Source organism: Lygodium microphyllum, chromosome 11 (assembly GCF_053477565.2).
Source record: "Lygodium microphyllum isolate KBCC chromosome 11, Lygodium_microphyllum_v1.1.10, whole genome shotgun sequence".
Taxonomy (NCBI): Eukaryota; Viridiplantae; Streptophyta; class Polypodiopsida; order Schizaeales; family Lygodiaceae; genus Lygodium; species Lygodium microphyllum.
Genome location: NC_141145.1, coordinates 61,043,408 through 61,058,241, shown reverse-complemented (window position 1 = coordinate 61,058,241; position 14,834 = coordinate 61,043,408). Strand labels below are relative to the sequence as shown.

The window sequence follows — 14,834 nt, the reverse complement described above, 5'->3', positions numbered from 1 at the left end:
GCCAACTACGAAAACAAAAAAAAGGTTGCAACAAATTCAACAAGGTAGTTTACAACCAACCCCATGTGAATCACTACTTATGTTAGTTGAGGTTAACCAAAAGAACAATCAAGAACCCTACAAACGCCAGGAAGCATGCAACACTGTCAATCTAGACAAGGGGCTTCATAGGACAGCGCACAGAGCAGCAACGAGATACGGAGTTCTGCAAGCACAACTGTCTGGCGAGCCTCCCACTGCACAACTCACCCGCATCTCTTCATCTTCTCACACGAATAACAAGACGCCTGCGAGGCAGCAATGCTGCACGCTAATTCCAGGCTGCTGGAACCAGGCGCGAAGATTGGAAGACATTCGAATTGCGCCAGATTTGTCAGAATCAACTGACGAGGCACGCAATTATCCTTACCCAGGATAGGGCACATTCACCCGACCAGCATCAAGCTCTCCAGTAGAAAATTTCTCACAATGTGTCCTGTCCTATGCCACACATTCGCCTCCACAATACAATTAATCTCTGCAACCCCAACACCTACAGCCACACAAGCAACATGGTGGAGGAGAGGCACTCTCAACAAAACTCTCTTTTCTCTATTCCTCCTGGATTCGAGCAAACACAGACAAAGAAAATCCACGATACAGGACTATCCGGAGGGTTGCAGACCATCCACCACAAAAAAAATTCATATTCCCTATGATAGACGATACACGGACTACAAAACCTCTGGACCATTTTTACCCCCAAATATTGCGCAAGGTGTCAATGTCACAGATCAAGAATCAATAGTGAGCAGATTTCCCATAGCTTCTTGGGACACCACAAAGTAATTCCAAGATAAATCAGCTCAAGATCTCAACTACCAATCTAATGCCCACGACAATTCCCCACGTCAACGATGTGAATCGTTCCCCCCTGTGAGGTTCCCCATGAAAGATCCAGTCCATGTCATGACAATGTGGAAGAAGTCAATCCCCTCCCCTGTCCTAGGGGAAGGTGTGGCAAGTCCCAGCTTTTTCACACCACATGAAGGTCCAAAAGTTGGTCATGGGAACAAGGGTTGGTTTGGTGAATCATTCATGTAGCTTATTTTCCTAACCACTGTAACCAACCAACCACCAAGGTAGTTATAGGTAGTTAATAACCAACTCAACTCATCTATTTAAGCAAGGCCTAATGAGAAAGCAAGTTCACTTGCTTCAGCTCTACTTGATGTCTCTCTCTCTTTGAAGTTATCTACTCTCTCGTGTTGAGCTTGCAAACTATGTGTTGTTGATAGGAATTTTACCATTCCAAACAATCTCCTTCCGAATCTATAACAGGGTTTCTAAATGGTGTGTTCTAGTGTGAAAAGTACTATGGTGATGGTAATTATGAAAGAATTGAGAGTGCTGCCTTTATGGTGAGTTTGATCAGACTGTAGGTTTTATATATGTGCACATGCCATCATAAATTATTAGATTGTTGAAAGAACTTTCATTGTATCTTCTCAAAAAGTTAATGAATAAAGCAAGATGATTCTCAGAGTGATTAGCCAGACACAAGGTTGTGGAATTAAGTCCTCCAGCACCATAGAAACAAACTTACTATGGTCTGATAGCTCAAGCATCCATGCATCCACAGAGTAACATCACTTGTTCATGGCCATTGCTTGAGGATGAAGGGAATGGCAGTGATTGCTGGATCCTGAAATGAGTGAGAAAAGTACTAACACACCACACTTTCATGTAAACTGACATTAGAATGAAATAGATAGGACATTGTACAAAGGAATCAACATAAATGAAGATGAATCCCAACCAGTTGACACGTCATAAGAAATTGCAAGGCATTCAGTCAACTTAATTCGAGGGAAGGTTACAATAAAAATATCCTTTGGAAATTGGAACGTATGTAATATTAGCTTCATGGAGATGATCTTCAACTGAAGACCCATTTGACCTTGAATAGGCTTATATGAGTACTACAATCGATCAATGTCATTCTTTTTAGCTGATAAGGGAGCCGTGCGGTGGTCCCATCAAATCTCAAGGTTCATGTTGCACCCCTTGTTCAAGACCCACATATTTGATCAAGATGGACAAGTTTGATGTTCTAGTCGGATGTTTCAAAACTTTCCAAGTTTTCACAGCAGCAAGGGCACGGACTCAACTTGTCTATGTGAATAATTCTGTTTCACAGTCGAGTTACGTGAGTGAGTGGCAGAAGAGCTTGAATGGAGTACAGTCAAAAGACACATTAAACTGCACAGGCTTCAGATGAGTGTAATCCATCAGTAACTTCCACTGTGTTAGTATCTGGCTGACAAAAATGAAGATAGGAGTTAAACAAATAACCAGAAGACAAGCTTTGGTGAAATTAGTTATAGATGAAGTGAGAACCACATACCTATCCATGTTTGCTGTCTATGAACGTCCCTAGCCTTTTTTCTTTCTCAAGTTCTTCCTTTTAACAGCATCAAGCAGAGTGAGAGGTTTTCCTTGCCTTACAAACGGTTCTTTTCTGTCTCCAGCGTCTCCTTTTCGTGATTCAATATCAACTTTCTCCAATCGTTGAGACAGTATGGTTGCTTCAGCTTCTGGTGATACCCTTTCTGTGTTGAACCTGTAGTCATTAGTCCTCCCTCCTTCCTACCCTCCCTCAGAAAGAGAACATGTAAAGTGTAGAGACTGTTCAAATCTCACCAACAGTTCTGAATGCTGCTAAGCTTGTTGTGGAAGCAACTGATAATGACGTACCAATCTCATTCCTATCACAAAAGACTTGCATGGTTATTGCACAGATTGAACTATATATATGAGCCGCTAAATTCTAATGCAAGGAAAAGCATTCAAACCCCACCCTTGTTTGACAGTGGAATCTGTTGAGCTCATGGATCTTTTGGCTTTTGAGAGCCTTTGTAAACTAATAAATGCTTGAGCTGTGTCTTCTTCTTCTTGTTCTTCTGTACTATCATCACTTCCACTGCTGGTGGAATCATCAGTATCTGACATAGCTGTGTTTGCATTCAATTCGAGAAATAATGGCTGCCTCATCTCACTGTCTGTACTACTGCTCTTTGTGTTGCTAACCACAATGTTCTCCAGACAAACACTCCGATGTCTTCTGATCTTTTTTTCTGCTCTTTCCATTTCATAGAGTTCAACCTGCCATGACAACACTACCCTCAGTTCTACCGTGAGTTTGAACACAATCAATTTGCAAACTGAAGTTGCAAAACAGATGGCACTCCCTTAGCCAATGGGTTCGTGAAAGAAAGAACATTTTAAGCTAAAGTAAACAGCTGGCATTCCCTTTATCGATGAGATTTGTAAACAAGAGTACATTTTAAGCTAAAGACAGTTCGCAATGAAAAATCTATTTGAAATTATAATGTGCACAAGTCCCTGATTCTCTTGGACTGGCCCAATAATATTATGTCCAGATTTACTTCCGAAGGCACCAATCAATGTGCAACTTTTTGCCTGCCAACCCCAGCCTTTTACTACTACTAATTGATCACATTATGATTATAACAAACAAGCAATGACTAGAAAAAGTCACCAGCAGGTTAGACTATGTACAAAAATTACCCAAAACTTCCACTAATATTTCAGTGACTAAAAACCACCTGTCCAGGCCCTTGTTGTTTAGTGGAAAAGCTGCTATTCCGTGCACTTTTTCTAGCCTACTGTTGATAAATTGAAAACCAAAATCACGTCTAAACTTGTGTGTTGAGCCAGTAAAATTAACGGCCTGCATTGACACCAAATTATCATGCATTTTGGCCACCCAAAAAGATTTATCTTTGAAAAAGGCATGTATTTTATGCAGTTAAGACAAATGCCAAAAAATCCCATGTATAAGGACATGTGCACATCCATCACTTTCACTTTTATCTCTCTCTGATCATTATCATTCATTCCACTTAGTTTGGAGTGTTCTCTTTCCCCTCTCCCTTTCCTGCTGCCTACACCCTTGGAGCAAGGTTGTCACATCCAATTATGTATTGTCTGATGTTAGTATTGTACTAATAGAACTAAAAGATCTTCGATTACGTCCGGTGCTAGGTTTGATGCAAAAAAATTATATAAATAACAATAAAGCCTATACTTAATGTTGAGACTTAAAACAATAACCTTCAAACACTTCGCAGCTGGAGACATTTATTGCAGGAGGCGGCCTTGCAAAAGCTGATTGGCGACCTTGTTTGGAGTCATACTTGGGTTCTTCCCAGACCTCAACTTCCCAGGATCTTGTGTTATAGTTTGAGCAGTGTGTTCTACATGCAGCCAGCCACTTCTCTGATGGATTACATTTACACCAGGTGTTCAGCCACTTCTCTGATGGATAATGCCTATGCCATGGTGTTCAGTGAGATCAGCTTAGGATCTCTTCCCCTATGCATGCTTGTGATGGTTGGGGTTGTAAAATATTACACGGCGCAGCGAACAGAATCTGAGAAAGAGATAGAGAGTACACAACAGATAAGAGGAGAATCAGTAAATTCTTTAACTCCAAACAACTGATACAAAGATGGCTCTGTCCACCCGTGCGCTTCCACCGTGTGAAGCTTAGATGGCAATCTAGACAGAAGATAGGTGAAGAGCTTAAGGCTAGCTGGAATAACAGCTCTGATTGGGTGAAAGATGAGTGTAAGATGGCTGCGAAAGGGTTTAGCTTTTATAGCCCGCGAAGGTCGTTAGGTCGGCCTGCTGACCGACCTACCATATGAGCCTCCACTAGTCGGCCAGGGAATATTCCAGGGAATATTCCCTTTACCATCGGGCCGGGGGCGCTGCCCCCGGACCCCACAATAGGGGCCCCTTTTAACTCCCTTATACCGCAACTCGATGCAATGCGCCTCGAGTTGCTACCAGCTTAACCACTCCGTCTAACCCAAAGATTAGACCCACAATGGTCACCTTTTTGCCATCCAGTCACATAGACCTCATCTGATATACAAGTCAGGACTCCACCAATGTGCGGGCTCACACTTGGCTTCTCCTCATAATGGGGGCCTTACAACTTTGAGCACCATGGATCATTGGTAGCACCTAATGAGGGTGGGGCATTGATCATATCTAACACCCCCCCTCAATGTCCACCCATAGGTGAACTATCTCCTTGGCCCAATGCCGAGTCTCTGAAGATAAACTTGAAGCAGATCCTTCGTAAGTGCTTTGGTGAAGATATCTGCTCCATTCTCCTCTGTTGGACAGTAGACCAATTCCACTATCCTATCCTCCATCAAATCACGCACATAGTGATACTGGATCTCTATATGTTTGGTGCGTGCATGAAACACTGGATTTTTGGCAATGGCGATGCAACTCTGATTGTCACATCTCAGCACAGTTGGTTCTTCATCTTGCACTCCCATATGCCATAGAATCCTTCTCAACCATACGGCCTCACATGTAGCAAAACAAGCTGCCTTGTACTCTGCTTCGGTAGAAGACAATGCCACTGTTGGTTGTTTCTTGCTAATCCAAGAGAAAATTCCTGAACCCAAAGAGAAACAATAACCAAAAACTGACTTCCTGGAATCAATGTCTCCTGCCCAATCTGAGTCACAGTTCCCCACAAGAGAAGTTCCGAAACTGTATATGATACCATAGTCAAGAGTTTTCTTCAAGTGTCTAAGCACCCGCATCCCAGCCTTCTAATGACTCTCATGAGGTTTGTTTGAGAACCTGCTCAAAACACCAACAACAAAACTGATATCTGGTCTGATGTTACACAAGTAGATCAGACTGCCGACCAACCTCCTATACCTCCCAATGTCTGCTAGTGCTGATGTATCCTCGACGGATAACTTTGCATTCACCTCCATAGGTGTAGCTATCTCCTTGCACTCGGTCATGCCAAATGCCTTCAAGATCTCCCATGCATACTTCTTCTGAGAGATGAAGATCTTTCTTGGCTCTTGCCAGACTTCAATCCCCAAACAATAGTGCAGCAAGCCCAAGTCTGTCATTTCAAACTCAGAACTCAAAGTCTTTCGAGTTTGGTTGATCATATCTTCATAGTCACCTGTAATAAGAAGGTCGTCCACATATAGGACAATCACTACAAACTTTTTACCATCCCTGTAAACATACAAGTTAGCATCTAAGGCACATCTTTTGAAGTTTAGGTTTAAAAAGAACCTATATATTCGTTGGTACCATGCTCTGGGGGCTTGTTTCAGCCCATACAATGCCTTCTTCAGTTTACACACTTTGTTCTCAGAATGGGGGGCCTCAAACCCTGGTGGCTGAGCCACGTATACCTCCTCCTTGAGGTCACCATTTAAGAATGCTGACTTAACATCCATTTGGTACACTGGCCACTTCTTGTGGGCAGCCACTGCAAGTACCGTGCGAATAGTGGTCATTCTGGCAGTTGGGGCAAATGACTCTTGAAAATCAAACCCTTCAACTTGTGAAAATCCTTGGGCAACCAATCTAGCTTTGTACTTTTCTAAGGTACCATCAGCCTTGTACTTTACCTTCCAGATCCACTTGGTGCCAATAACCTTCCGCTTTGCTGGTCAATCCACTAGCTCCCAAGTGTCATTCTTCATTATGCTGTCATACTCCGCCTGCATAACAGCCTTCCATGATGGATCTGCAAGTGCTTCTTCTAAGTCAGTTGGCTCCTTTACTTCTCTCATAATCTCAACCATCAAGGCCATATTGACTATGTGAGCAGAAGCCCTCCTTTGCTCCTCTATTCTCTGAGACCTCCTTGGTCCGTCTGCCTTCTCCTCAACAGATGCAGGCATAGGATTATTATGGTCATAGAGCTACTTCACCCAGCGCGGCAATGGCTTTTCCGATGGGGTGATGTCAGGTTGGTGAACCTTTTCCTCATCATCTGAAGATGATGCTTCCTCCTCCTTAAGGATAGGGATAGCTCTCGGGACAGGTTCATAGTGGACTACTTCTTCGCTTGATAATAAAGTGGAAGAACTTGCCTTCTCCTCCTCCACTGTATGCGGCTCCTCCTTGAACACCACATCACGGCTCGCGATGATCTTCTTTGCCTCTTGGTCATATAATTTGTAAGCCTTTTGCTCATCACTATAACCCAAGAAGATACATTTTCTGCTTTTTGGTTGTAACTTGTTTCTCTTCTCATCTGGAACATGTGCATAACATTCACATCCAAATATTCTGAAATGTGAGACAGATGGTTTCTTACCAGTGTAAGCCTCATGAGGTGTTTTTCCCTTGAGAGCCTTTGTATAGCTCCGATTTAGAATGTAGACTGCAGTATTAACAGCTTCAGCCCAAAAATGGTTAGGCAATCCCTTGCCCTTTAGCATGCATCTTGCCATCTCCACAATGGTGCGATTCCTGCGTTCCACAACACAGTTCTGCTGAGGTGTGTGAGGCGTCGTCAATTGACGCTTGATACCTTTGCTCTTGCAAAAACCTTCAAACTCCTTTGAGTTGAACTCACCACCACCATCTGTTCTAAATTTCTTCACACTTTTCCCTGTTTCATTCTCAACAAGTATTAGCCATTCTTTAAACTTACCAAAAGCTTGAGCCTTATCACGAAGAAAGTACACCCACATCTTCCTACTGTAGTCGTCGACAATCAACATAAAATAAGAAGATCCCCCCAAGGCCTGTGTAGGCATCTTACCACACAAGTCAGCATGCACCAACTCTAGAGGAGCCTGTGCTCTATTCTTGCTTTCTTCTAGAAATACCTTTCTCTGTTGCTTGCCCATCATACAAGCTTCACATGGTTCCTTCAATTCACTTATTGTAGGTAGGTGAGCAACCATACCTTGCTTTTGCATCTCCTTCAATACTGCAAATCCGATGTGTCCAAACCTTTCATGCCAAAGCTTACTTGTGCCCACTCCAGCGGTGGCTGTAAGAGCACTTAGCTCATACAAGTTGTTCCTTCTTTCTCCTTTGCCAACAATTGCACCAGTACTATCAATAATTTCTGCACCTGTCTTCTTGAACCTCACTTCATGACCAAGATCAGTTATGGCAGCAACTGATAAGAGATTTCTCCTGATTTCGGGAACATATAACACATTTGAAAGCTTTTTGACTTCACCATTTGCAGCAACAAAAGAAATAGTACCTGTGCCCGCAGCAGGGCATTTAGCATCATTTCCAACCGTCACAGTGATGGATTCTTGTAGAGGCTGCATAGAACTGTATAGACCTTTCTTGTTGGTCATGTGACGGGAGGCCCCACTATCCAACACCCATGAGTCAGTGGTAGATTCTTCTTGCGCTGAGGAGCACACTTCCTCAATGGTCGCCATGAATAATTCCAACTCTGCTTCAGCCGTATTGGCTGTCTCTTTCCCTTTACTTTTAAGAGTACCATTCTTTTCATCTGCCTTCTTGACACGACAATCTGCAATTGCATGTCCTTTCTTCTTACAGTAGAAGCACTCTCCTTGAAACTTCTTCTTGCAGCCCTTCTTCTTTTTGTCACCATCATTTTTTGTGGAGGAAACACCTTTGCCTTTTGCATTGGCAGAGAATGCAGTATCTCCATTGTTGCTTCCTTCTCGGGCTTTCAGCCTCAACTCCTCCTCCATTAATAATGCATAAAACTCCTCAAAAGTCAAAGCTTGAGATCTCACCTGAGTATTAAGGGCAGTTACTAGTCCATCAAACTTTTGTGGACAAATCCAAAGACACCTCCGAGCTAGCTCTTCACTAGTCTTTTGTATCCCAACGCCAGCCATCTGGTCGCGCAGATTCTTAATCCAAGTGATGAATGCTTCAACCGTCTCTCCTTCAGCAAACTTCTCCGCTGCTAGTTGATTCTCCAAGTTTTGAATCCTTGTTTGGTTTCGTGTTTCATACTGACTCCTTAGTACATTCCAAGCATCTGACGCTTTGGTTGTATTCTGAATCAGAGTCGAAACACTCTCAGAACAGCTTGTAACTAAGGCACACAATGCATCTGCATTCCTTCGTTTCCAAGCTCGTAGAAGATCTGCATTCGGAGGAATCATCACACTAGGATTTGATGGGTCGGAGGTAGACTGTGGTTCTGCGTCAGTCCCCAGCACAGTCTCTAGAAGCTCATAAGAATTAAGGATAGTTGTAATTTTGAACTTCCACAAGGTGTAGTTTGTACCATCTAACTTGCCTTCGCTGAAGGTTGGTGGACGAATCCTTAGTGTTTGAATAGCCGGTACAGCAGCACCACCTCCTGCACCGCTTCCTGATGCGCCAAAACCGCTTCCCGGAGTCGACATAGTTTCTCTTTGCTGTTGAAGCCTTTGCCTCTTGCACGCTCTCCGATCTCTAGAGCCCCTGGGCTCTGATACCATGTAAAATATTACACGGCGCAGCGAACAGAATCTGAGAAAGAGATAGAGAGTACACAACAGATAAGAGGAGAATCAGTAAATTCTTTAACTCCAAACAACTGATACAAAGATGGCTCTGTCCACCCGTGCGCTTCCACTGTGTGAAGCTTAGATGGCGATCTAGACAGAAGATAGGTGAAGAGCTTAAGGCTAGCTGGAATAACAGCTCTGACTGGGTGAAAGATGAGTGTAAGATGGCTGCGAAAGGGTTTAGCTTTTATAGCCCGCGAAGGTCGTTAGGTCGGCCTGCTGACCGACCTACCATATGAGCCTCCACTAGTCGGCCAGGGAATATTCCAAGGAATATTCCCTTTACCATCGGGCCGGGGGCACTGCCCCCGGACCCCCGCCAGGGGGGCCGCTGGCCCTCCTGGGACGCCCCAGCCAGGGGCCGCTTCCGCGGCCCCCGGACCCCACAATAGAGGCCCCTTTTAACTCCCTTATACCGTAACTCGATGCAATGCGCCTCGAGTTGCTACCAGCTTAACCACTCCGTCTAACCCAAAGATTAGACCCACAATGGTCACCTTTTTGCCATCCAGTCACATAGACCTCATCTGATATACAAGTCAGGACTCCACCAATGTGCGGGCTCACACTTGGCTTCTCCTCATAATGGGGGCCTTACAACTTTGAGCACCATGGATCATTGGTAGCACCTAATGAGGGTGGGGCATTGATCATATCTAACAGGGGTATGTGGTTGTTTGATTCTTGTAGATCTTGAATGATTGCACTTCTTCCTTGACTTTGAGTTCTTCCAGTGGTTCTTTTCAAGCTTCACACTTTCTTTTTGGTGGCGAGGACATTAGCCATTGCTTCTCAGTAACAGAAAATCAGTGGCATACTCTCATGATGTATGCACACCAGACCGGACTTATTCATCTCCATTGATACCATTCCTCTTGCTATATGTGGAGATTCAAAGGGGGTGCCAGATACAAGTTTTCGTCTTGAGGGCTTACAATGATTTGCTTTGGAGCTTCTTTCCAGAGCTTCCTTCATGCTAGTTACCTTGCAGCAATCAAAGTGCAGGTGATCATGCTTCTCAAGCCCCACTCCTCTATGAGTGCATTCAGGTGTATTTACCAGGATCAATGATGTTTCTTGGAGCCTCTTTGAGGCAGAGTCGCAGACACAAAAGCAGCCTACAAGACTTCTTCAAAAGTGAAGTATCAGCCTTTGGTGGATCTCTTTCCCAACTCCTACTTCGGATCTGGTGTGTTCAGTGCCACATCCAAAATCTGAGAGGGGTTAGCAGTACATATTGTATGTCATCTCCTGGTTGTGAGATCTACCACTGAGTCAGTGGGGACATCATGGAGCTCTAAAATTTAATGTCTATTTGTGGATGGTCTAGTCAGTTTTTTACATCATGGTCAGTTGTAGTGGCAGGGCACTTTTCAGTCTGCCCTAACATTTTAGGTTGCACTTGGGGTTTTCTATAGCACTCTCTCTTTCTTGCCTTCTGGCCCAAACACCACATTGTGGATCTGTGCCTCTCAGAAGCGCCTTCACTCATGCATCTCGCACTTACTCAGGGCTGCCATCTTGTATTCTGTTCAGTGCTTCTGGCATCTATGGACATTCTTGAGCTTTTGGCTTCATGTCTTCATTCCTTCTTTCACTGCCATCCTGGCACATCATGCTGACTAGGAGGACTGCAGCTCTCTCCAGTGCTGCCCACATTATTCCTCCTGTTGCATGGTGTCACTGACTACCTGCTACCCAAAAAGTTGTGTTTCGCTCCCTCCACTCCTGCCCTTCATCAGACCGGACAGTGCAGTCATCTTGAGCCACTCCAGCCCCACCAACTCCTTGATTCTTCTCAGCCCCAGTCCCAGATACACAGAAGCTGCCACATCTGATGTGATCATTAACGGACACACATGGCCCCATTGGCTATCACATCCATAAACTGGGATGGCATGGGTCTGTGGTGTGGAATACCAACCCTTCTAACATGAGTTTGGCCCAATATGCTGCTGTTGCCCATCCTAGATGTCCAAGAATACACAACAGCAGTACCTCCTAAGAAATCAACAAACCAGTAATGCTGGAACAAGCTTGCTGACCTGCATTCCTCTACCTTAGCAGTATACAGACCCCACATCATGAAGCAAACATTCACTGAGTAGAAACATTAGCTTAACTTCTTCAGAGTGACTCAGTCAAGAGCTATCCCAATCACTCAGGTTCAGCCTTGCCATGAATAGAATGGCCAATAGCAGTACAAATGAACTTAAGGAAACCTCCACAGTTATATGATCCAAAATGGAGTGGACTTGAGATTATTTTGTAAGGTCCATTGCTTAGACTGAAAATCATAGACTCAGGTTTGAGTGGCTTTTATCATAATGTATGCTATGTTTTCTTACTGAAGTCTCTATGTGGATACTATTGCACATATGTTTAACAGGAGTTTCTGCAAGCTCTCACATTCTGGAGTTTTTTACTTCTAACAGTTATTCAACTTTAATCAACCTAGATGAATAACATGCAAGCCAATGACAATCTTCTCCTGTTCTCTTCTAAACACTCAGGCTCCTGTATAATCAATGTTGATGGCATTTATGGCTTGTTTTGAATGTTTTCTATCTTGTAGCCAAGAAATATTTTCCAATATGTAGCCTATCTGATTCTATGGTTCATTAACAAATTGAATAAACTGCGTCATATCCAGATTTAAGGTTCCTATTTTAACCAATTTTCACAATATCATTTATGGTCAACAAATGAGGCATTCCCTGTAAGCCGGCTTGGATGTATAGCCCATGAAAAATATCCCTGAAGTTCTAAGTAAACTGTACTGTTTACATTAATAACCTGGAACCAGTGTGATAGTAGTTGATTACCTGACAATCCAAGATTATAGTGGGGATTCATACACTTTGAACTAGAAGGATTTCCTACATACATGCTTCATCATGGAATAAAAGTCGCGTTTCTTACAGCTTTCCTTAACCGGGCAGTAATATCTGCAACCTTTGTGTTTGCTATCTTCACGCAATGCCTTACTTCATCAAAAGAGACACCGATCCCTCCTCCTTTCTGAATGGCACAGATATCACCATGTACATTCATCATCACAGTCATTCTCCCCTTCATAATAAGCTCTTCTCTATAGCTGGGATCCATCACCTGCAAAATCCTACATCGTGATTGTTTATAAGGCCTAATAGCCAAGATACAGTAAAAGCAAAAGAGACACAAAGGGAATTTCCAGTAGCCATACCACAAAGGTTCCATCTCCAAGAAACGCAAATGTCATAGCGACTGGCAAGTAGTGAACAGTCAGACGAAGAGGCTCCCGCATCTGCAATGCATATTTATAAGCTTCTTGACATACTAAGACACATCTCTACCATCTTGGGGAAACAACATGATACAATCCATACTAAGTACATATAATTATCGGTTAATAAACAAATGCATGACATCATCAGTTAATCGATAAACAAATGAGACAATTTCACACCTCAGGAGGATGGATAACCACTTCCTGTGCATCTACACCTCCCAGACTGCAATCAGGCACACGAAAAGAAAGCAAAGCAGCTAATGCAGCCATGTTGGCCGAGTCTATCAAATTGCTGCACAAGACAACAAAATTAGAGGTGCTGCAGGCAAAGCACAAATTGTAGACAAGCAATTATTATGTTCCTACATCATGAATACATGCAAAGCAAATTTGAAAACAAGCAAAGACATACAACCCACCCGCCATTATCGAGTATACAAATATCGATTCGTAAAGACCAAACTGCTTTTCCTGCAAGCACACATAGTGACTCCGTATCAACTGCCCGGCTTTCCCTGAAATTCGATACACCATCATGGTGATTTTCAGTTAGAAAGGCATCTCAGCCTTAACAATCATCGAACAGACAAAAAAGTAATCAAGATCACAACCTCAAGACACGATCAATAATTCGTCCAAGCTCCACAGCACTTTCTCCAGGTCGTCCAGTTTCAAAAGCAGGATCAGCCATGGGTGAAAACTCTGTGTACACACTAAGAATGCCCTCATTTGGGTGGTCTGGGTAGGGTTTCACCAGTTGACCACTCACCACACACATAACACGAGTCTGGCCCAGTTGCACCTCAACTGCACCATCCTCCCTGAACCACAAGTAATGAGAAACAAAACGAGTTTCAAATCATGCTAAAATCACAAACAAGCCAATGGCAAGGCCTCTATTTATTACTAAACTGGAAGCATTTGTGGAACTTAGTTTTCTGATACCTTCCTGTTCTAACTGCTGCTGAAATCCTTACACTCACAAGTAATGAAAAACAAAACAATTTTCAAGCCATGTTAAAATCACATTACTAAACTGTAAGCATTTGTGGACCTTGATTTTGTTAGAGAGAATAGACAGTAAAACTCATTTATTCCAGAAACACTCGTTTATTCCAGTACGTTCCTGCTGAAATCCTTACCCTCTGTCTTCTAAAACACTATCCATATCCTGCATTCCTTTTTGTCCCCTTTCCTTCCTCTCCCCTACCTCCACCTTCCCACATGGAATCACCTTTGTGGATCTAGTTACTTGTACCTTTCATTTCATTTCACATTTTCCTCAAGAAATCCGCATTGAATTCTTGACCTCTATGGTCTTGTAGGTGCACCTAACCCTTACTACACATCAATATAATCCACATTTCATTATGCTTCATTTTTATAAGAGAAGTATGTGAGGATCGAATAGCACATGTGAAAGAGTGGCCTCTAATCAAGCGCACAAAGAATAAATGAATCCAAATACCAAATGAATGCTGATGATCTGTATGATAAAGAAGAGATACATTGATGATGAAAATGAATGACCTAATACAATAACCTAAGATAGGTAGAGCATTGAACGATCAAAACTTGCCTCTAATTTACAAATTTTTCTAGGACTTTTTAGCTCATTAAGACAGGCCCCAAAAGGCATTTTAGCCGGTTTGTACAACATTATAGACATTCTTCGTGCTTCAACAAGTTCTATAAAAGGAACTGTGTGCACACTGCATACCACGTTCAACCCTATGTGCCCACAATTGCTCCAATTTGACCCTCCAATTTCATCTGCCACCTGACAATGATGCCTTTAGTGACAAGCCTCATTTTAGCTGGTCCAATTTCATGACTTGATCGAATCTCATATAACAAGTGCTTCAATCTCAAGGCATTTGGCACCTAATAGTTGGTCTAGAGGCTATGTCAGACCTTCAACTTGCCCACCCTAACCATATTCATAAATGGAAAGCTCGCAATCCTACAACGAATGTCAAAATGATACATGGGGTATCCCCCAAGTTCTACTCACAGCTTTAGCGCTTTCCCCTAGCATCTAATCATTGGAGTCATCTTATTGATCATTATGTGGCAAGAGATTGAACCCAACATATTAATCTCTATCATAACCTGCAAGAATTCTCCATCAAGGAAAAGGATAATCTGAAAGTCAAGATGGCTGAGTACAAGCAATTACTCGCCAAGTTCACCATCACTAGCTCCCGGAC

At 43.0% G+C, this 14,834-nt stretch overlaps 1 protein-coding gene across 3 annotated transcripts in view; it reads right to left on the bottom strand.

The window, feature by feature from the left end:
* Nucleotides 1–1,789: 1,789 nt before the first annotated feature.
* LOC148028872 (exosome complex component RRP45A-like) overlaps nt 1,790–14,834 on the bottom strand; it is a 61,252-nt gene continuing 48,207 nt past the window's right edge. The window contains exons 2-10 of one of the 3 annotated variants that reach the window (XM_087687643.1): nt 13,236–13,445; nt 13,044–13,139; nt 12,802–12,916; nt 12,559–12,639; nt 12,276–12,464; nt 2,840–3,144; nt 2,683–2,747; nt 2,387–2,591; nt 1,790–2,168 (exon numbers count right to left, since the gene is read on the bottom strand). In XM_087687643.1, coding sequence (XP_087543769.1) covers nt 2,416–2,591; nt 2,683–2,747; nt 2,840–3,144; nt 12,276–12,464; nt 12,559–12,639; nt 12,802–12,916; nt 13,044–13,139; nt 13,236–13,445 — 1,237 coding nt within the window. In that variant the 3' untranslated portion in view covers nt 1,790–2,168; nt 2,387–2,415. Of the gene's footprint in view, nt 2,300–2,386; nt 2,592–2,682; nt 2,748–2,839; nt 3,145–12,275; nt 12,465–12,558; nt 12,640–12,801; nt 12,917–13,043; nt 13,140–13,235; nt 13,446–14,834 lie in introns of all 3 variants that reach the window. The other 2 variants (XM_087687642.1, XM_087687641.1) reach the window with 2 other exon arrangements.